The following is a 22,546-nucleotide window of genomic DNA, read 5'->3' as shown; positions in this document are numbered from 1 at the left end:
AACCGAAATTGACATATGACCATTCAAGGAAGAGTGTTGTAATGTCGTATGTGGATGGCCCACATGAATAGTTCTTTACTATTCATCTGAAGAAAAATAAGATGAATTATTATTTATGCACTATGTATTTAAAGAAATTTTGTAAAGTGAATAGTGTTGCTACATTATTTCGTTGGATGAAAACCTTTATAAAATGAGGTTCATTCGTTCATTGCATATACACAATTCAATATCAAAGAGACAGAAGAGACATAGTGAGAGTTATCTTCATACTTCTATTATTTTAGATAATGAGAGAAAGTACTGCTACTATTCCAAGGACGTAGGCAGACTTGCCGAATCACGTAAATATTGCGTCTCATTTACTTTATATTCCACAGCCCACATACCACCAATTTTACAACACTTGACAAGTTTTTCAAACATGCAAATTGACATTGTTAACCAATAGGCTGTTTAATTTAAGTGAGTGTGATACCTATATATAAGAATCTTGCAACATGGGTTTGATTCTATAACACTATTATTACACTAGTGTGAGTTTAATATGTTGATATAACACTCTGAATTTAATATATTGCATATGAGTTCAATATATTGGTATCAAACTCAAACTTTCCAACTCTCTATAAGAATGATTCTATATGAGTATTGAGTTCAATATATTTATATTACACTCATTTTCTCCGGCCTAATATGAAAGACTTGTGATACATAATTCCAAGATAAATTTTCTTTCCATAAATAAGTTGGAGTACTATTTTTTTCCTTCCTACCCATTGGAATCGAAAAAAAAGAGAGGGAGTTTTAACAAAATACTCCCGATACTATTCACTTCTAACGAAAATGAGATTTTTACTCTAAAAAGGCACTCATGGTACTATTCATTTACAACACATTTTTGTCATTTTGATTAAAACTCAAAGTTTTCAAACCTTTTTCATTTTTTTTCTAAAAAAAAAAATCATCTTCCAAACTTAAATCTATGGCATTTAAAAGGTTATGCTCTCTCTCTCTCTCTCAACTGTCCATTCAATAGGACCATGAGGATGCATGGCGCATCGGAGGCAGATAATCTGCCCTTCTGTTACCGTGTTGTTCACATCCCCTTCTATTTGTGCGGTCATGGTTCTCTCTCTATCTCTCTCTCTCTCTCTCTCTCTCTCTCTCTCTCTCTCTCTTTCTCACAACTGTCCATTCAATAGGACCATGAGGATGCATGGCGCATCGGAGGCAGATAGTCTGCCCTTCTGTTACCGTGTTGTTCACATCCCCTTCTATTTGTGCAGTCACGGTTAAATCACGTCAACATTTTATATTCCTATTACTTTTTATCTTATTATCTCTATTAAAAATTAATATAAAACATAGACGTGATTTAACCGTGATCGTACAAATAAAAAGGGATGGGAAGGACACGGTAACAGAAGGACAGACAATCTGCCTCCCGGCGCATTATGCACCCCACAACTGCAGTCTTTGGGGACCTACGATCTGTGTAGGTGGTTAGCAATTTTGACTCCAGCTCTACGTTTTCCAACAGAGTTCTTAATTTGAAAAAGCTCTTACGGTTCAAAACCTCCCATCCATGAAGCATACTCCACTACTCCTACTTGATTATTTAACATCTTTTATTAATTGCCAGCATAGATATTTTAGGGTTTCAGCTCTTGTTTAAGAGTACTGAGAGCTATTTACTACGAGAAAAATTAACAGTACTCATTAACATTAGTTGTTCATAATACATTGGATAAAAGGCGGACTTATCCTTGGCTAAAGACGTGGGTAAAATGCATATCCGTGAAAGGCTAATAGTCATTTGCTAACCTCATTTTGTGCAGCTAATATCGACGAATGCACCTAAAAAGCTTATAGTAATCACGAACGTCCAAAATGGGCTAAAACAATGATCTAACGAGAGCTATCCGCTACAAATAAAATTAACATTAGTCACTACATAGAGTTGAATAAAAGGGAGGCTTGTCAATAACTAATGAGGTGGGTAAAAAGCATATCAATTACAAATGAATTACTGTCAAATATTTTTATTATTATTATTTTTTTTGGAAACCGGAAATATCATTAACCAGGGCCTAAGCCAAAGAGAGTACAGAAAGCCACATAGGGCTAACAACATCAGACATGAAAGCAGAGAATAAAGGAAATAAACTACAACATGGAGGAGTACACGTGTCACCCTAGACCCAGTTAACAAAAGCTAGCTTGGAGGGCATGGTAGCCCATCTTTGTTTAGAATATGGACAAATGAAGATGGGGGTCGTTGAACCTAGACTAAGTCGCTCATCTCCACACCAACATGTAACGTTACATAATCCATCGCTTCATTGGCTGATCTTTGCACCCAAGACCAAACACACGAACTGAAGACCTCGCCAACCCCACGAATATCACACAACACCGAAAAGACCTCTTAAGATCCATGGTCAATGCATCCATTTAGCCATGATGTTATCTCCTTGGAGTCATATTCCACCACAATACTATGGAAGCCCCACTGTCTCGCCATCACACATCCCTCCAAAAGACCCCTCACCTCCGCAGCCAAAACACTTGATGCATGGATCTTCTTCCTACACACCGCCAAGCAGCAAGAGGCTGAATCCCGCATCACAACACCAAAATGGTAGTACCCATCCACCCGTTTCCAACTAGCATCCACATTAACCTTAATTACACCTTATCCAGGAGGAGACCAAGGGGTATTGACACGGATGCGTGGACTCAATTGAACCCGCACACCACTAACCCTCAAGCAAGCTGTGGCAAGCACAGTTCGCAACGGGGAGGGTTGCCATGAGTTAAAAACCGCATCATATCTTGCCTTCTAAATGGACCAACAAGTAAATGCAACGTATGACATGGTTGTCCTCCTATCCTCTACTGGTCCCGTGTGACCATTCCAATTACGTTGGAACCATGAATGGTGTGTAGACACCGAATCACTATCAAAATTAATTGATGTCCTAATATTCATGACACATCACTGCCAATTCCAGCCTTTTTTATCTCTCTTCTATCGACATCTAATTAAATAGTAGACATGGCGGCCCCATTATGTATGATTCTGCCGGTGAACATTACCTCCGTACTAACATTTACCAGATCTTTATTATGGATTTATTTTATTTTTTTTTGATAAAATATTATGGATTACTTCTAATAGTAAACATTTCTGGTGATAAGTGCTTTTTTAAAAGCACTTTTATTAAAGCACATCAACAAATTTCAGTTGTTTTGATAACCACAATTTAGATCTTGAAGAAGGAAATATAGGCAGTGTCCTAAAAGTTCGCGTTTAGACGGCGCTAGGCAGTTAACCACTGTCATAATTAATTCCTAAGCGTTTAAAAAACAAGAAAGGCACCTAGACTGGCCTAGGCTCCCGTCTATTTCGCAACTCTCTCTTAGATAGAAAATAGACAACTTTTATTTTGTACTTTATTTTTTCGATACATTGAAAAGGGTTTGTTGGATACTTAGATGAATACTTACTATATGTTTGTTCTCCATATTTTTAATATGTTCTAGTACTTTTTAACTTAGGGAAATTTTAATTGAACTCATACAACATATTTCTACACCCAACTTACTCTCTACACCCATATTAATTTTAATTCAACCATCAATATCTCCTTGAACCCAAATTTACTATCTACACTACCCTCATAAACCCAATTAAGTAAGTTTATCTTTACACCCATTGAGTAAATAAAAACATAAAATGAGTATTCTACAACTCATTCAAGACGTAAAGAGAACAATACATCTTACATATTTGTCTCACGCTTAATCCTTCTTTTGCTGCATATTTCTCGTTGCTCTGTTTCTTCACCGAACCAACCCAAGCGTTGAGGTATTCAAAATATTTTTTAATTTGCAAAAGTTTAGGTATCGTGTGGGTTTCTTTCGCACCTCGTGCTCCGGACAAGTTTATTGTTTCGACGATATTTTACCAAGTATAATTACCCAGTTCAATTATTGACTTCAATAATCCTTAATTTCAATTTTATGCTCGAGTTATGGCTATTTCCTCTTAACAAAAATGTTTGGTTCTGACATATATTTATTGGGACACTATCACTAAAAAAAGATGATTAGCCATATATATGGATCTTTGAAAAACCTAGAACATGTGGTGGCAGAGAAACAAAATACCAAGAAATACATCATCCACCTTTATTATCCTTGATTTCAAGCTTATTTGCAGGCAGTATACAACTGCTACTAAAGCCTAAACAAAAAGAATTGAAATCAAATAAAAAATTAACATAAATTAATTCATATTTTATTTGAAAGATTTAAAACTTCAAAATTATTATCTATCCGTCAAAAAGAGCTTATTTCTCTCGTTGATAACGTCTTAGGATTTTAGCCAAAACAGAACGTAAAAAAATTATTGCGTGACGATAAGGTTTAATTATTGGAGGTGGGTTTATTGATAACATTTTGATTTTTGAATTAATTTCATCTTGTACTTGATGGTAATTAGACAATAGGGCTAAGAAGACAATTCACAATTAAGATTTAAGTTGGGTGTAAATTGAGGTTGTTTGGGTTCAAATCAAAATTCCCTTTAATTTATATGTCGTTTTATTTTGCACTTTATGTATTCCAATACAATTATGTATTTTTTTTTGGTATAAGTAGACATTTATTTATATGTTATATAATAAATTAAGTTAAAATTAAAAAAAAAACTAGGCCACCTCCTAGGTGCTAAGTCCTTACTCGTACCAACACCTAATGTCTTTTAGAACTTTGCATGTAGATGTCGATATGCAATAGATACGATTGCAGCCAGCTCAGTTAGAGGATTGGTTGAGTTTATTGTGTTTGATCTTAATTAATAAAAGATTGTTCTAAAGTATAAATAGTTGAGCCTGTCTTACACAATGTAATTAAGATCATTTTGTTCAGCCAAATAGATAAAAGCTTATGTTTTTTTTATCATATCAGAGCGTGTTGGCTTATGCAAATGGTCACACGTGCTTCACATTATTTAATTTGTGTTACTTTTACCACATGTTAGGTTTGAAAATTCATCACACATAAGGAGACATTAAGAGTATGCATCACAAATTGAAAACGACCTTGCATGTGCTTATAATAGGTGGACTACTTCTCATGGTGAAACCTCAACTTCCTTCAATAAATACTTTTCCAGGAGATGCTTCTGAAACTTTTTTTGTCAAACACAAATAAAAGCGTTTTTGGTTGTCGAAAAACACTTATAGCCCCTCCAAAATATTGCAAACAAACCCTAAACCTCAGTGTTGGGAGGAAAAATGGGCTTGTCGTGCCACAGTTATTAGACCCACCAAGTAAACGATGATAAAACAAGCCTGGCTGATGTGCCTCAATCCAACCCTAAACCCTTTTTTTCCACTATCATTAGGGGAAGAGGGAAGAGTTTGAGACTATTACTATAATTTAGGAAAGGGGGAGTTTCAACTTCAGAACGCAAATGAATAGAAATCAAACTCTTCTATCAAACTCTCTATCCACTAGGGTATTGGACTACATGCATAAAATCCTAAACCCTAGCTGTTTTGCGTTAAACCAGATCTCATCGGGAGTTGTTGTCATACTCTTGTTTGAATTATAATACTTGTATCCCTTCTCTTGTAGTTTAATCTTTGTCATACACGGATTCATAAAGTAGCATTATAAATATCAATGACCTGCAAACTCGCTCCATTCATAGAGTGGTTGTTTTCGGCTACATTCTATGCAGTCTAATGACAAACAAGATGAAGTTCAGACCCTACGACATACTGGTCAAGAAAACGTCCGACAAAGATATCATTATGTTCAAATTGAAGAGTTCAGATACTATCAAGCATCTCAAGGCCATGATCCAGTGCGTGGAAGGCGTGCCGGTGGAGCGACAAACCCTAGTTTACAGTGGCAAAGTGCTGGATCGTGAAAACGAAACCCTAGCAGCGTACAATGTTGAAAGCTGGTCTATTGTTCATGCAATCTTTTGTTCTGAGAAAATTAATCCCAAAGTTGATGGTGTGAGTATCCATGTCAAGGTTCCTGGCTGGGGACCTGTTTTGGTGGACATAAAACCGTGGTTTACTGGCCGGGAGATTAAGGCGGTGACAGGGAGCGTGGTAGGGTTTGGTTTGGACGACTTCGTGGTGAGCCACGGTGAGGAGTTTGTAGAGGATTGCACGAGGATTAGTGAGTGCAATCTCAATAAGAACCTTCCTTTTACGTTGTTGCCGGTGGGGAATAGATTTCCGTAGAGGATTGCACGAGGATTAGTGAGTGCAATCTCAATAAGAACCTTCCTTTTACGTTGTTGCCGGTAGGGAATAGATTTCCGATTATCGCCCATGGTTGCAGTTGGGAAGAATTGATTTCGGTGAGTGAATCGGATACTGTTCGTGATTTGAAGAAGATTGCTGGAAAGTTTGCTGGAGTGCAACTTGACAAACTATGGCCTTTTCATGGTGACCATATGGTTTATCTTGATGATGATGAGAAAACCCTAGGGTTTTACCATGTGAACAAGAGATCAACAATTTGGGTGTTCGGTTCTTCTTCGAAACCGTCCATCAAAATGCCGCAGGTTGGAGAAACGATCGCGCTTAGCATCTACAAGGTCAGTTCCGTAATGGACATCAAGCAATATATTTGTGAGAAGATGGGGATCCCATGTACAAGTCAGAAACTTTTTTACAAGGGGCAGTTGCTTGATGATGCTGACTGCTGAGTGCCTGAAAACCTACAACATGGAAAGGAATTGTGTTGTTTATGCAGTTTTTCGGTGTGGCAATCCAGCTGAAGAAGTTGAAGAAACCGACGAAATAAGCTTAACATTTCGGAAGACAGAGAGCAACTCGAAAGAATACCTAGTGAAGCACTCCCATTTCCAAGAACCGGAAAGAAAACCAGACCCAAAACCAGAGTGTGATGAGGATTCATTTGAAATCAAGTTAAGTACTTCGCATACGATTTTCGATGTCAAGGTAATAGTTGAGAGCATGTTAGACCTCCCAATTTGTGACCAACAACCTTACCGTCACGACGAAATGCTAAAAGATTGGGAAGTTATATCGGATTGCAACGTTACAAATTGGTACTTTTCCAGCTCTCCATTAACAATCTATGTCCGAACACCCGATGTTACCGCACTGGGACTTCCAGCTAAGAGTTCGGACATCATTGACGATGTTTGGATTCCCCCACCAATGACTGAAGACATTAACGGGCAGCCATGTCTCTTCCTTGATGGCACTCGCCTCATGGGCACGAAAACGCTAGCTCAGTATGGCATACAGTCAGGTGCGGATTTATTGTTACTGTTTGGTGCAGATCAATGTGACGGGGCCAAACGGTACAATCACTAAGGTGGATGTGAACCCTTCCCACATAATCAAGGCAGTGAAAGAGAAGATTGAAGAAATATGTGGCATCCCATATGGGATACAAAGCCTTACTTATGGTGATGAGGAACTTGACAACAACACGTCTATAGGGCAGTATGAGGTGCTGTTCGGCAGTCTATGGGCGCTAAGGTGGAAGTTTTCTCGTAGTTCTTGGTCGTTCTTCTGGCCTTCATACAACGCACTGCACTGCTGACTGGCTTATCATCCTGAGCACGTCTGCTACGAGTAGCAGGAACCCGAGAATGCTGTGATTTTCTCTAGCTTATTTCATTCAATGTCTTGTTTTAGGTTTACAATCTCCCCTCCCTAGTATCGCAAATAACCTTTCAGTTTATGCTCTGGATATTGCCAATGTAAGTTTATTGGTAAATCTTACAACTGAATGTTAATTAGGATTAAATCATAGTACAATTACATGAAAAAAAAATTATTATGTTCACCAAATCGTCCGAAAAATTTCACTCCTTTTGTGTTTGATTTTGGGTGTATGTGTGTTTTATGCTTTAAGAACTTAAGCGTAAGACGAGAATACATATCTTGAACGAGATTCAGCTCCATTATCACTTATCAGTCATGAGGAAGCGAATTTGCCGTCGCAAGTAGAAAACCTGCAACGGGCATTCAAACCCTGAGTTATCAAATGTAAGGTCTGTGCTTCTTACTCCGTGTGTCGTAAATTAATTAGGTTCAAAGAACCCCAGGCTACTCCCTAAAAGAGTGCTTTTGGGTAAATTAGGTCTTCGGTGCTAAACTGATCAAACAATGGAGAAAAATCAGACTGGTAATAATTAGTTGAGGCTCCAAAGAAAGAGAATTTACCTCCTCTTGAAGCAAAGTTGGTAGACAATCGGTTGATATGAGGCAATTGATTTCTGCCAGTAGCTTCTCTTCTCTAAGGCCAGACCATGTTTGTTGAGGCAGAGCCAATAGAAGTACTGTTAGAACATCACCCGTAGATGGATGCATCCCTATGCAGCTACCTTGAAAATAAGAACACAAGCTGCTTGGTTCGGTTTGACATGAGGGAACCAGCATCTCAACTGCTTGTTCACCGCCATTTGTTGTTACAGTCCCCGACACCACGGTAACAGGCTTTTCACCATTGCATTTCAAGAGTTTCATGTCAGTTTGCCTACAGCACGCTCGATCAAATGAACTGACACTCCCGGAAAATACTTGTCCTCCTTGACAACAAACATTGGCAGCAATTTCAGGCAATGTATCTTTACCACCTTGTGATATGTCTTTACAGATTGATTTAGAAGCCAACCATTCGCTTACGTGTCTGAAGAGTTCCGTTTCTCTTACTTGTTTTAATACCTCTTCCTGAAATGCCAATTAGAACCTCAAAATCACAAATCCCCAACTATGTATTTCTTTTCATTTCAAGTATAAGAAGAAATGGACGGGTATAGAATGTCATAAATCTAACACTCTCTTTTGCTTATCTGGGAAAAAAAAAAAAAAAAAAAAAAACAGAAAAGAAAAAAAAGAAGAAGAAGACGGGAACAGAAGCAGAAAACCAGAATGCATGCATGAAAACATGAATAAAGAAAGGGCTATAACAAACCTTGATAGCGAGCCTTCCTTTTTCCTCTTTGTCTAAGCTCAGAGTCCCATCCTCTTGTCTCCGAACTTCGGCAACCCATTTAATGAACTCTCTCAAGTCAGCAGGTGGTGATTTGAAGACAACAGAGATTACATTCTGAACATCTTTTATATCTTCCGACTTCAACAAGAGAGGAACATCTTCTGTTAAGTACTTCGCAATACTACTCCAACCTTCATGTCTACAACTCTGGGGACAATTTCACAGTTACAATAAGATCTAATGTTTTATGGCAAGTGGAAATAGAATAATAAACCAAAAATGTGTAACCACGAAGGATAAACAAATATTTATCATGGAGAAAGTTTGCAATAGCAATGTATATAGAAACAACAGTGTGGATTTTGTATTCATCCAATTTTAATCACATCTAAGTTCATCCGAAGGTATATTTGCATTCATCCGAGTTTAGTCATATCTAAGTTTTTCCACAAGGATACCAGTGTAATTCTGAAATTTTCCATGAAATATCACAGGAACTAGGTTACATAAAACAGATCGGCCTACAAGAGCAATACCACAGTGTAGAGAATAGACGGGCTTCTGTTAAGCCTTGAAATGATCATGTACCTGAAAGAGTCAAATTTTAGAATGTAAATGGTTTGCAAGTGAAGTAATCAATAGGAAAACGATAAGGTCCCCACTGTAGAATTTAATACAAAAAACTACAGCCTATGAGTCTATGACCCATATGAAAAGGTGCACTAACAACTACGAATTAAGGGAAGATATTATACAAAGACAAAAAGTGAGCAAAAAATGCTACTGCAGTTTGAACAACAAAAGTCTATCATTATAAAGACCTGAACCCTTTTAACCCCGATAATTTCATATATGGAACTTTAAAAGTCTAGGATTATAAAGACCTGAACCCTTTTAACCCCGACAATTTAATATATGGAACTTTAAAAGTGAAGGGCATACCCCCGATGTTGTCCAGTTGCTTCATCAATAGTATTCATTCCCTCCCAAAGAAGCGAAAGGGGAACCCAATGAGGAGGATATTTGAATCGAGCAACATCCAAAATGAGAACCATATCTGTTCCAGCGTGATAGCCACCAATTGGTGAAAAATGACCACTTCCAGTCTGTAACCAGATAGAGCAGTGCTAATATGTCACTAATGATCACAAATACAACTCAATGATACAAGATAAAACAAACTAACTCAATTTCCTAGATATGCAAAGACAAAACTTCAATGTGGAGACAACTCAGTGGTAGAAAGGACGAGTCTCACAAAACCTGGCTAAATGCAGCTCTGTGGTAAGATGTGATGACATGACAATCCTCTGAAGAAGTACATGAAATGACATGGTTACGAAATTCATCCACCGAACTTTCATAGGTTCGTAATGCCTTGACCTCAGCGCCGTTGCAATGCGCCAAGCATGCAACTTTCCCGAATGTGATGCCTTCGGCTTTGACCTTTGCCAAAGGCTCACAGCAATCCAGCATTGAGTCATCAAACCATCTCCATGGGCCTAAGCTCACAAAAAGTCACAGGAGATCAGGCAAATAAACAAAAGACTCGTTGGGACTGCTTATGTAGGTAGCACTTTTGCCGTGCTTTTATCATAAACATGTTAAAAAAATTATTACAAATCCATGTGATTCTATGAAAAGCACTTGAAAACTTGAAAGTGTTTCATGAAGCACCTGCTAGTTCAACGACCAATAATTGCTTTTAAGTTTTTATGCCAAACTTAGTCAGACACGTTTTTTATTGTCAAAAAGTACTTTTAGCTATTCAAGAAGCAGTCTCAAACAAGCCCAAAGTATACGCCCTTATAATCCAAAGGGCATTTGGAGCACCAGAATTGAACAAAACCCTAAACCCAAATCCCAATTTAGCTCTAAATCAAAAAGTACATTAGGGAAATTGGGCAAATTGAGAAAAGCAATCACCTTTCCATTTTCTTCCGGGATCAATGGCGAGGGCGTTGAGGACGACGGCGAGGGTGGACAGCCCGCAATAAGCAGGCTCCGACTGCGTTTGGTAGTAAGAGATCAACTTGAAAAACCCTTCCATGGTTCCATTTCCAAGAGCTTCAGTAAATAAATTCTGTAAAATGATAAAATTAAAATTCACATTCACACAGAACCAACCAAAAACACCCACATGCAATTCATTCTGTTCTAGAGAGAGAGGGAGGCAGAGAACCTTTCCGTCTGGGGAAGCAAATTCGATTGCAGGAGGAGAGGGAAGCTTCCGGCGGTAGAGGCCGACCACCGCCATTAATCTCGAGGTGGGAATTCGATTCAGAAACAGGATTCGAATACGAAAGCGAGAGTGAGTGGGATTTGGAGAGTGAGATTATTCTCGAGGAAAAGTGCTTTTCTTCAGCTTTCGGGCTTTCAGCAAGCAAATAATATTCCGTCCTTTTTTTTATATTAAATTTTGAAACACTGTTGTAATTCGTTGACCTTTTAATTTATTTGTGGCGGGTAACCAAAACCCCTTTTTGTGCCAGATCTCTTCTCTCAGAGCTTATCAGATCAAGTAATCTGAAATTTTAAAATTTCATTCAACGGATTATTCATTTTGATTTCTTAAAAGTTATAATAATTTTTTGCTGTTAGATAAAATTTCAAAAACTCTAATCACTTGATACGATCATTTTGGTGGAAAAGTTTGGAGAGGATCTCTTCCCCATCTCTCTCTCTCCCCCTCCTTTAACCTTTTTGAATTCAAAAACTCTAGACTCCTCTAAGAACGTAAAGCTAATTTTGTGCTTTTTTCGCGATGCAGAACGACGTGCCGTTTGCGTTGGTGATCGTCCCATGTTTTCAACATTGGAGCCGGTTGGTTTTTTAATGCGTCAATATTAAACGAAGAATTCAATACTAAATTATTTGAAAATGGATGATTTTAACTATGATCGTCTTATAATATATGAGTAATGAAAAAAATTCACATTATTACAATTGTGACCATATCATTGATCAGAATAGTCATGACATGATAATTAACATGAGATTTGGTGTTTTTAAGCCACAAAATTATCGATTTTTATTTCAGTTGTAATCATAGCCAACCGTGGTTAAAAATATAATAGAAATTAGTAAACAAATCAATTACAGGACTCATACTTACTTTTAGCATTTGAATTAATCAAATAAGAATAATTTAAAAAATAAACAAGAACGAGCACAGACAAAATACGTGCGAAAATAATTTACCTCACATATCACCACTATATTTATACGAGCTCTTCAAGTACAAAGTATGTATAGCTTCAATTGAATTTGCAATCCAATTCATCTTTGCACCTCAATTCTCAACAACTCTGTGACTGAGTAGAGAGTCAGACCAAACTAACACAGGAAAATTGGGTGGCATTAGATTAAATTCAACCAAAAACCACAGTGATCAAGAATCTTGATCATAAAACACAGTGCAAACATCCCAACATCGGTATTTCAGTTAGCACGCAATTCAGCCAGCGGCTTCATCTGAGGGAAACAACCGGCTCTTCGCCATGACTCTTCTTGATCATTCAATTCTGTAATACATATAGCTTTCTGCAGTGCCTCTATCTATCCGTAACTTGATAGGTAAGCTTTTTTTGGCTTGATGTCCGTTGGCGATAATAGGAAAATCAGAGTAAACATGAGAGAAGTCTAAGCGAGAGGAGAGCCAAGATCGTCGTCTACCCTATCCTCCTGGCATTTCTTGAGAAGGTGGAGCTGGCGTCGCAAGTGCAAAACCTGTGCCAAGCCAGTAGGTAATGTTATAAAATCTTCGAAAGTAGGCGCAGATTCGAATTATCTGATCAAAGACGCAAATTAACTGGAAAAATTAGCTGAAAACTACAAAATATTTAAACTTACCTCTTCTTGAAGCAAAGTAGGAAGATTTACAGTGGAAACAAGGTTAGATATTTCTTTTGAAAGCTTCTCGTCTTTGATCCCAGACCATGTACCTGGGGGCAAGGCCAGTAGAAGTGCTGTTAGAACGTCATTGCTAGCAGGATGAATCCCAATTGCACAAGAACATCCTGAATTTGTTTTTGATGAAGGAACAAGCATGTCCATCTTCTCCTCGGTTCCACCATTTACCACTGTCCCACTCACAACCGTGACTGGCTTGTCGCCATTTGCCTTGAAGCATTTCACACATGTTTCCTGACAGCAATACACCCCCGAGAAGGCAGAGTTCCCCGACAAAATTTGTGCGCCTTGGCAGCAAACGCTCGCAGCAATGTTGGGCAAGTTTTCTTCATGACCAGAATATAAGTTTCCGCAGCATGAATGTGCTGAAGATAATAATTCTGCCACGTGTTTAAAAAGGCCAGTGTCCTGGACTTGTCTCAGTACCTCCTCCTGCAAGTAAAAATTTGGGTATTGAGATTAAAACTAGAAAATAGTTTGGGGTTCTTAAAGATACAAAATGGGACGATTTTATGCAGGACAAGGGAAAACAAAGAAACTGAAAATAAGTAAATGTGAAGCTCTAGAAGACAGATCACCTTGACAGCAAGCCTAGCTTTTTCCTCTGGGCTTAAGCTTTGGCCACCATCCTCTCGTCTCCGAACTTCTGCAACCCACTTGATGAACTGCCCAAAATAGGATGGAAGTGACATGAAAACAACAGAGAGAACTTCTTGAATGTCTTTCACCTCCTCCGATTTTAGAAGAAGAGGAACATCATCCATTAAGTATTTCGCAACACCAACCCAACTCTCATGTTTGCAGCTCTGCAGATCCCAAAGAGAAATAGATAAAAATCTCCAACGATCATATAATAAGTAAGCAATCCAAGATTTTTTATAACTCCAGCACACAAACATAAATACTTTTGTCAAATACAAACACACCATATCAGAGAGATGGCATACAATAATGACAAATTAACAAATCAAAACACATCATACAGGTAGAGGTCATATTCATTAATACAGGAAAAAGTATATAAACAAATTAATAAGCTGCAGAGAAAGACATGCACACTCAGACAACCAAAATTAATTGTGTGCTAGTGTCCGAAGAGTTCAGTTTGGGTTCGAAGTGATCAAATTGCCAATCATACCAGAGTATAAAGTTGTCCTGGCTCACTGTGAGGCCTGGATATAAGCATGAACCTGCGCAAAAAATGGAATTTAATAATTAAGAATGTTGTTAACATACAATGCACCTCATATCTAGCAAAAATATATAGAAATTGCTTCTGACATGCATATCCAATATAATTGGGATAGTATCCAGTATAAAGGCAATATTCACTAGCACACACAAATGCATACCCTCTGCGTTGTCCAGTAGATGAATCAACATTATTCATGGCGTCCCAAAGAATTTTGAGGGGTACCCAATGGGGAGGATACTTAAAACGTGCAACATCCAAAATAAGCGCCATGTCTCTTTCAGCATGATAGCCACCAATTGGTGAAAAATGACCAGTACCTGTCTGCAGTAAAAATTTGATTCATACTAGTCAATACCTGATCAGCTTTCGAAGAACTGGGGAGTGTAACGCGGGGTCATATAAGCAGAATCCATAACTGAGATAATCATCAGTATAGTAGAATAGTATTGACTAATGGTTCCACCAAAGAAAATGTAGAGCAGAATAGTAATATAACCTGTTTGAGAACTGATCTATCGTATGATGAGATCACATGACAATCATCAGAAGTAGAACATCTCAATACATATTTACGAAACTCATCAATTGTGCTATGATTTGTGCGAAAGGCTTCAACTTTTGCTCCAGCACAGTGAGCCAAGCAGACAAGCTTCCCAAATGAGATGCCTTTTTCCTTGACAGTCTCCAAAGGCTCGCAGCAGTCTAACATAGATTCATCAAACCATCTCCAGGGTCCTGTGAAAAAAGAACTCAGTGTTAATACATAGATTATAGGATCTCACTCCACAGAAAATCACCAAACAGAAACATTTATTATAGTCAGGGCGTTTGCAAACTAGATGGAGGCAATAATGAGAGGTAACAACTGCTATAATGTGTAATGCATTTTATACTGCGTAAAGAATAGCAAGGAAAAACATCATACAATACTAAAGTGTCACACTTGTAAGAGCTAACCAAGAGCAAATTCTTAAATCCACCAAAGCTATGCTTCATCATTCTAAACATATACTCGATAGGACAATAAAGCAATTAGTCTAAGACAGTTTTATCATCAACAGCTCAGATTATAATGACCTGGACAATTTCGAAAGTCAATCTAGTCAGAATTTATCCAATAGAACTTAAATGGATGCGATTAACAGGATGACGAATAGAACGAAACTTGACTTTGTCGATGAACTTTAAAATGCCATTCACTAGCTGGTTCAACAAAATGATACCCTCAATCATATTAGCTGATAAAACTTAAAACTTTACCTTTCCATTTCCTTCCGGGATCAATAGCAAGGGCATTCAAAACCATGGACAGGCTCGCCAATCCGCAATAAGCGGGCTCGGATTGTGTCTGGAAATAAGAAATCAACCTATAGAAGTTCTCCATGGTTCCCCTCTGAATGGCTTCAAGAAAAAGCTCCTGCAATTCGAAAACCATCAAATTTAGTAACCGAAAAAAATGGTTCAGAACAGAAGCACATCACAAGCAGGAAAATGATCCACTCCCTAGAAAAAACACAAGAACAAACAATATAACTTGACTTAATGAACAACCAGCTACATTCTCAAAAACACAGGCAGCCAAACAAATGTTGGATCATACATACACTGAACTCAAAATTCTTACAACTTTAACCGCAAACAAAAATTGGGGAAGATGACATATTCAGATTGTATTATAGAAAGGGTATCTACATAAAATTGGGGAAGATGACATAAGCTTTATTGCTAAATGTTAATGGTTGGTTTGATATTTTTGAAAAAAAGTTGCTTGTGCTGTGAGATTAAGCATATGTCACTAAAGCAGTAGAGTATTTGGTAAACTCTTTTGTAAAAGTGTTTTTGAGAAGAAAAAAAAAAGTAATGTTATAGTGTTTGGTAAACTTTTATGTAAACAAATGTTAAAAATAGCTAGTTTTTCAACGCAGTGTTATAGTTTTTGGCTTTTTTTTTTTTCTCAAAACTGTGAAAAAAAACTGAAACTGAATCTCTAACAAACACAAAAACAACTCCGACTTTTTTTTATACCAACTTTTTTCAAAATCTCGTACCAAATCAGGCCTAAGTATGCCAAAAAATATTTTTAAAATATTGAGGGAAATTAAAAAATGAAAATTTGAAGAAAAAGTAAGTAAAGGGGTGAGGAAGCTGCATCTGAAGGTTGTACCTTTCCCTGTAAGGAAGCAAATTCGACTGCCGGAGGAGAAGGAAGGATTCGTCTGTACAGCCCCGCCATAGCCATGTTTTTAAATTTTTTTTTTTAACTAAAAATTAAACAAATAAAACGAAGAAAAAAATTGTGGAAGAAAATCAGATCTGGGTAGGGCTGAGAAAATTGAAGTGCCAGCGTCAATGAATTTTTAAATTCTCGATTTGTCTGGTGCGTTGCTAGGGTTTTGGGTTTTGGATTTTGGTTCGGATCGGCGTCGTTTTGGTTGGAAAATTCTCCGTTGCGTTCGATTAGGAAAGGAAACCCGAGTAATAAAGTGCTTCGAAATGCCACAGCTTTTTAAGTACGGGCTGGTTTAGTACTTGAGTCAAAAATGCGTATCAAAAAAAGCTAAACCTAAAAAGATGTTCGGTAAATATTTAAAAATAGCTTAATTTTACAGTTTTGGATGAACAAAAAAAACTAAAAATGTGAAGCAGTAAAAATGAGTTTATTCTCATAGCACAGCAAAAACAATTTTTTTTCAAAATATAGCAATACAAAACCAGCCCTAAGTCTTCCAATCAATAATCAAACGGCAAGGATAAGATTGTCGTTTTCTCGCGAAGGGGTTGCTATTGCAAATTGAGAATTTTAACGAAAAACTCTTAGTACTGTTCACTTTAACGAAAACCCATATTTTTACACTAAAAATCAATCCTTGTACTATTCATTTTACCCTTAATTTTGTCCTTATCGTTAAAACTCAAAGTTTTCAAACCATTTTCATTAGTTTTTCTTTGCAAGTTTGGTACATCCCAATTTGTGATTTTATTTGACTTTAAAATTGAGAATTGTTATTAGCACTTCAAAAATCTCATTTGGCACTCTAAACTTTCTATAATTATAAAGAAAAATACACTTATGAGGATTGTAGAATGAAATTTTTGAAGTGCTAATAACAGTACCCTTAAAATTAATATGTTAATTAAGTGAATTACGTTGTCACATCCCGGCTCGGGGCAGATCACTTCCCGGGCCCGCTCCAACACCGTAGCACGATATTGTCCGCTTTGGGCTTACCATTCCCTCACGGTTTTGTTTTTGGAAACTCACGAGCAACTTCCCAGTGGATCACCCATCACGTGATTGCTCTAGCCTCCTTCTCGCTTAATTTCGGAGTTCCTATGGAACCCGAAGCCAGTGAGCTCCCAAAAGGTCTCGTGCTAGGTAAGGATGGGAATATACATATAAGGATCACTCCCCTGGGCGATGTGGGATGTTACAATCCACCCCCTTAGGGACCCGACGTCCTCGTCGGCACACTTCCGCCCAGGGATTGGCTCTGATACCATATTGTCACATCCCAGCCCGGGACGGATCACTTCTCGGGCCCGCTCCACCACCGTAGCACGATATTGTCCGCTTTGGGCTTACCATTCCCTCACAGTTTTGTTTTTGGGAACTCACGAGCAACTTCCCAGTGGGTCACCCATCACAGGATTGCTCTAGCCCCCTTCTCGCTTAACTTCGGAGTTCCTACGGAACCCGAAGCCAGTGAGCTCTCAAAAGGCCTCGTGCTAGGTAAGGATGAGAATATACATATAAGGATCACTCCCCTGAACGATGTGGGATGTTACAACGTGACGTCTAATAAGTTAAAGACATTGTCCTTCTGGGATCTTCGATTGATGTAATCACTTCTAAAAGAGTAGGGAAATCGAGTTAAAGATAAATGAAAGATTCAAATTTTTTATGCAACCTCAAATGGGAAGTAGCAAAAGATTATGTTGTAAAAGAAATATTACGGATTTGGCACTCCTCGTATCGTATACACAAAAAATTTAATACTGATTGACTTAAACGTTCTGATATTAAATAATTATTTAAGATGTATAAACTTTTTAAACATATAATATTTTTCTAAATACAATATCATAACACAAGTACGTTTACCAGTTAGAATGTTTCACTCCCAACTTATTGCAACTGATATTCGCATGTGATGCAAAAATTCAAAAAATCAAGTTGACAATGAGTCAAAATTATCTTCAAAACGTATTGATTGATAAACAAGTGAATGATTAGAATTTTCTTTCAAGATTGGATTTAAAATTTGGTTTAGTAATACCTAATCATCCAAAATTTGTATGAACTCAATCTATTCATATCGAAATACGGAGAGAATGCATTCCCTGAGAGAAAAGAGTGATGGATGTGGCCACTCTTTGGTAGAAAAATTGGGTTGGGTCAAGCTTTTCAATTTCTTAGTATTAGGAATTTTTAATTCGCATCTATTTTAGGTTACTATACTTTTTTTTAAGCATTTTTTTTGTGATCGAAAAGACAAACACATAATTTTTTTTTTTTTTTTTAACAAATGAAGAGTTTGATGTAGGGTTTAAGTGGAGAGTGTGAATAAAACAAACCAAAATCAAACAAGCTTTGTGACAGCCCATCCCTAAAAAGTATGGTTTTTATAATTTTAATACGTGAAATTACAGAATTGCCCTATGGGCAAAGCGTGATTTTTCGAGGACGTATGTGATTCTCGTATATTTTGTCATGATTCTTGACATATTCAGATAGAGCTCGATCTTATAGATGCGTAAGCACAAGTAGAAGTGAAATTGAATTACGGTTAATGTTTTGTTGAGTGGCGAACTCGAGAAGTACTTTTGTATTGGTTACTATTTATATTTTTATAATCTTTATATTAATATCTTTTAGTTATTTTAAAATGGGAGAAAAAGAAGAGGAAGAAAAAAAAAATGAGAGGAAAGGAAGAGGGTACTTCCAGGAACCTAGAGAGAGAGAGTGGTCGAATGGGGAGTGGAGAGAGGAAGATGAGTGACCAACCAGAAGAGGGAAACATGAAGGAGAGGGATACATCGGATCCCTTTACTCGGTTCTTCCATTTCAGGCTGACCCGGTGGCACCATTGATTTCGATGCATTTTCCGGTGGTTCTCCGGCAAATTAGGACCCCTCATCATTGGAATCATCCTAGAATTCTTCCATCTACCTATTCCACCCTTAATTGGAGAGAATTTGGCCTTGAAATTGGGAAATCTGCACCATGGGTGTCGTGGGAACCTTTTCTCGTGATCTACCAATTGTGAAACGATCTCCTTCAATTACTATCACCAAAACACCTCCCTAGAACCCAGCAACAAAGCCCAAGCAGTGGTGGAGGCATCGGAGCAAGTTTGGAGGTTGAATTGAATCACACCCAATTCTAGGGTTCCGACGGTTCGTGGGTAATTTCAGGAGTTTTCTGGCCAAATTGGCCTTGGCCGCTGGTATAAAGTTTATTTTACTCTTTGAGATCTTCATTTCTGTAAATTTTGAGAATTTTTAGAAATAGTTGAGTTTTCCGGCGAGCCAGGGCGGCTGACCGCCACCCGCGGTGGCGCACAGAAGCCAACATTGTGTTTTTATGCAAACTTGTTATTCTAATTATGCTTTTGAGACCTAATTGTTGTGGTTTGAATATTAGTGTGATTGTTGTATATGTTGGATTAAATGAATATACTCGGATTTGGTTTGAATTCTGGATCTGTGAATTACGAATGGCTTGATCCCTGTTTAGGGTACGTAGGCAGTCTAACGAGACGTTAGATGTAGCCATACAATATTTAAGACAAAAGCTTGTTTGGGAAATTAAGCAATGTGAAGGAATTGGTGAAAATGTGAGTTTTAACTTCATGATTTGGTGGTTAATGTGGTCATAAAACAGTGTGTGAGGAATAGAGAAATTGAAGTAAGGAATCGTAAGTATTGATATTCAGTTAAGCTAGTGTTTAGTTAGGCTTGTCACCAATAATTATTCCTGAAAATAAATAGTTCGGGAGTAAGGTGATATAGATTATGCATTTTACGCCACATTATATGTACATATATATATATATATATATATGTACAAATATATATATATATATATTTGAAAGCACTACGATATGGTTAAGTTTTGGATTGCATCATGGCATATCCATAGGTATATTATTGCGCATAATTATTGTGAATGTTTTGAAGTACGAAGGTGAACACAAGATGCACAGGTAAGCTCAAGTGAGTATATGTTGTGAAATGTGAGATGCATGGTTATAATTACATTTTATTTGAAATGATTGAGTTATGGCATGACTATATTTATGTTTTAGGCAACTCTGACCTTGTCGTACAGTTTGCAATGATAGGCAACTTCGACATTGTCGTACAGGTTGCTTGTGAGTCATACATGCCATATTAGATGCATTTAGAGCTCATAAACCTACACCTCGGTGTTAGTGCTCCCGCCCATGGTCAGGGCACAGTCTTTCACGTGATGTTCACCTCCCGCACCTTATGCTCACCTTGAATCCAAGGTAGGTGCACAGGCTTGTCGTACATACCACATTAGGTGGTTCCGACTCGTAGGTGACCTGCGATTGTTTGCACAGTCTTCACGTGATCATAGCACTTGAGCGTACTTATTTACACCTAGTCATGTCGTACAAACTACTAGAGGTGGTTCCGACTCGTGTGCAGGGATATTTGATAAGCTAAGGGTGAGTCGTACAGGTCATTATAGGTGACTCCGACTTACGTGCTAGCATTGATTGATGAGATATGGGTGAGTCGTACATGTTACTATAGGTGACTCCGACTTACGTGCTAGTATGGATTATTAAGCACCTGATTATTTATATTGCTGATGAGATGTTGTATCATGGTATACTTCTGGATTTAGTGATAGTATACAATTGTTTTCATCCTTATACGTAGTATGATTTTCTGGGAAATTATACAGGTGTTACAGCGAAGGGTTATTACTTTTGATAAGTGAATGGTTTTTGAAAAGTTTTGTTTTCGCCCACTCACATTTTCTATTTTTGCACCCCTCCAGGTTCTAGTAGTAAAGTTTCCCTATCGACGAGGATTCGTGGCATTTCCCAGTACAACTGGCTTCTTATGATGGTATAATCGTTATCTTACCTTACTGTACTCTACTTATGCTCTATATCACGTGTGTATGGGTCCATACCTGCTCACCACGCACTTGTGTATTTAGGCACTTCTAGGTTTAAATTTATTCATAGTTTACACACTATCACACTTTATGGCTTCCTCACCTTCCATGTGTTAGCCAGCACAGCTTGATTCGGAGTCCTAGTAGACGTTCCGAGTCGGGGTGTGTCAAGCTCGATGTGTACTGTTGAGATCACTCGATGTTACGGTGTGAATTATTACGCAATAAAGTTTCAAAATAATGTTAGTAAATGTATTTTATTTTGCGCAAATCCTTTTTTTATTTTAACAAGCGATATTTCTATATTTTTATTTACATTTCCCAACCAAAATAAATATTTTACATCTCATGCCTCGGAGAGCTCTCTAGCCTTTAAGAAATGTAAAATGAGGTTCTAACACTAATGTGTTGTGTTCACATCTCATACTTGCACTGAGGTTCTTAAATATGAAAGCCATTATAAGAATGAACCCAACATAATAACCCTAATGTCCATTATAAGAATGAACCCAACATAATAACCCTAATGTGTTTTAACACAGACACAAATAAACCTATTAATTAACCCTTTTTTTTTTTATTAAACAAGCAATACTTTTGGAGGAAGAAATTGAACACAAAATCTCTGTGCAATGGTAGACACTCTTAACCATGGCAAGAGCTACATGATACGTCAAAGCATAACGCAAACTTCAATCACGAAAACACGATTTATGCAAGAAGTAGACACTAATAAAGTGACACTGACCTTGCCCTTAGAAGAAGAGAACTCAATCGCGGGAGGAGAAGGAAGAGGTCGTTTGTAAAACCCATTACACATGGAAATCTGTTCACTTTTCTTCTGGTTCAGCCCCACCATTCTGTTTATCCTGTGAAGAATATTGCTACGGTTTTCCGTGACAAAATCGTTAGAAACTGGGAGGAGAGAAAGGAAGGAAGAAAACTTGCTTCCTGCGATTGGTTGTGGAGTTTATGAAGAGCACGGCACGAAGTAGTACGTGGACTTTTCCAATCTGTGACGCTTGAACTGCACTGCGACATGTTTGAAATTGAAACATGAGATATTATATTGTTGTGATTGTGATTGATGTCAACGATGGAAAATTAATCGATGTAATTTGTCTGCAAATCTCTGTTTTATTAGGGTAAGGGACAAAAATGGAGAATTAGAAAGATGTACGATTTGAAAATCTTTTGGGAATTAATAGATAAACGTTCAAGGATGATTTGGTCAACGATTGACACAGAGGGAAGGGGTGTGGAAATTAAGATTG

General features: G+C 37.6%; 3 protein-coding genes across 4 annotated transcripts; 1 reads left to right on the top strand and 2 right to left on the bottom strand.

The window, feature by feature from the left end:
- The first annotated feature begins 5,759 nt into the window (after positions 1-5,759).
- LOC137724752 (uncharacterized) lies at positions 5,760-6,742 on the top strand. Its single transcript, XM_068463461.1, has 2 exons — positions 5,760-6,268; positions 6,373-6,742. Exons 1-2 carry the CDS (start codon positions 5,760-5,762, stop codon positions 6,740-6,742), a joined length of 879 nt encoding a protein of 292 aa, XP_068319562.1.
- A 602-nt stretch (positions 6,743-7,344) lies between these two features.
- LOC137725775 (glutathione gamma-glutamylcysteinyltransferase 3-like) lies at positions 7,345-11,399 on the bottom strand. The gene is made up of 8 exons (XM_068464557.1): positions 11,192-11,399; positions 10,936-11,092; positions 10,273-10,511; positions 9,952-10,115; positions 9,546-9,597; positions 8,989-9,216; positions 8,238-8,744; positions 7,345-8,026 (listed from the first exon to the last, which is right to left on the bottom strand). Exons 1-8 carry the CDS (start codon positions 11,264-11,266, stop codon positions 7,979-7,981), a joined length of 1,470 nt encoding a protein of 489 aa, XP_068320658.1. The 5' UTR covers positions 11,267-11,399; the 3' UTR covers positions 7,345-7,978.
- A 795-nt stretch (positions 11,400-12,194) lies between these two features.
- LOC137725758 (glutathione gamma-glutamylcysteinyltransferase 1-like) lies at positions 12,195-22,224 on the bottom strand. 2 transcript variants are annotated; one of them, XM_068464539.1, is made up of 8 exons: positions 22,021-22,224; positions 15,377-15,533; positions 14,613-14,851; positions 14,274-14,437; positions 14,060-14,111; positions 13,500-13,727; positions 12,862-13,353; positions 12,195-12,738 (listed from the first exon to the last, which is right to left on the bottom strand). In XM_068464539.1, the coding sequence occupies exons 1-8, from the start codon at positions 22,129-22,131 to the stop codon at positions 12,652-12,654; spliced, it is 1,530 nt and encodes a 509-aa protein (XP_068320640.1). In that variant the 5' UTR covers positions 22,132-22,224; the 3' UTR covers positions 12,195-12,651. The 2 variants fall into 2 exon arrangements, with proteins under 2 accessions (XP_068320640.1, XP_068320641.1); XM_068464540.1 differs by lacking the exon at positions 22,021-22,224 and adding an exon at positions 16,281-16,578.
- Positions 22,225-22,546: the final 322 nt, after the last annotated feature.

Source organism: Pyrus communis, chromosome 2 (assembly GCF_963583255.1).
Source record: "Pyrus communis chromosome 2, drPyrComm1.1, whole genome shotgun sequence".
NCBI classification, from domain to species: domain Eukaryota; kingdom Viridiplantae; phylum Streptophyta; class Magnoliopsida; order Rosales; family Rosaceae; genus Pyrus; species Pyrus communis.
The sequence above is the reverse complement of the archived record's forward strand: the minus strand, read 5'-3'. Positions and strand labels throughout refer to the sequence as shown.

What these genes read in the sequence shown, in the direction of transcription:
- LOC137724752 (XM_068463461.1), top strand. Translation starts at nt 5,760, where the DNA reads ATGACAAACAAGATGAAGTTCAGACCCTACGACATACTGGTCAAGAAA. An exon ending in CCGGTGGGGAATAGATTTCC is followed by an intron (nt 6,269 to 6,372) that starts GTAGAGGATTGC and finishes CCATGGTTGCAG; the next exon opens with TTGGGAAGAATTGATTTCGG.
- LOC137725775 (XM_068464557.1), bottom strand. Translation starts at nt 11,266, where the DNA reads ATGGCGGTGGTCGGCCTCTACCGCCGGAAGCTTCCCTCTCCTCCTGCA. An exon ending in TCCCGGAAGAAAATGGAAAG is followed by an intron (nt 10,512 to 10,935) that starts GTGATTGCTTTT and finishes TTGTGAGCTTAG; the next exon opens with GCCCATGGAGATGGTTTGAT. An exon ending in ACAGAGCTGCATTTAGCCAG is followed by an intron (nt 10,116 to 10,272) that starts GTTTTGTGAGAC and finishes ATCTGGTTACAG; the next exon opens with ACTGGAAGTGGTCATTTTTC.
- LOC137725758 (XM_068464539.1), bottom strand. Translation starts at nt 22,131, where the DNA reads ATGGTGGGGCTGAACCAGAAGAAAAGTGAACAGATTTCCATGTGTAAT. An exon ending in TCTACTGGACAACGCAGAGG is followed by an intron (nt 14,112 to 14,273) that starts GTATGCATTTGT and finishes TTTTTTGCGCAG; the next exon opens with GTTCATGCTTATATCCAGGC. An exon ending in CAGGACAACTTTATACTCTG is followed by an intron (nt 13,728 to 14,059) that starts GTATGATTGGCA and finishes TGGGATCTGCAG; the next exon opens with AGCTGCAAACATGAGAGTTG.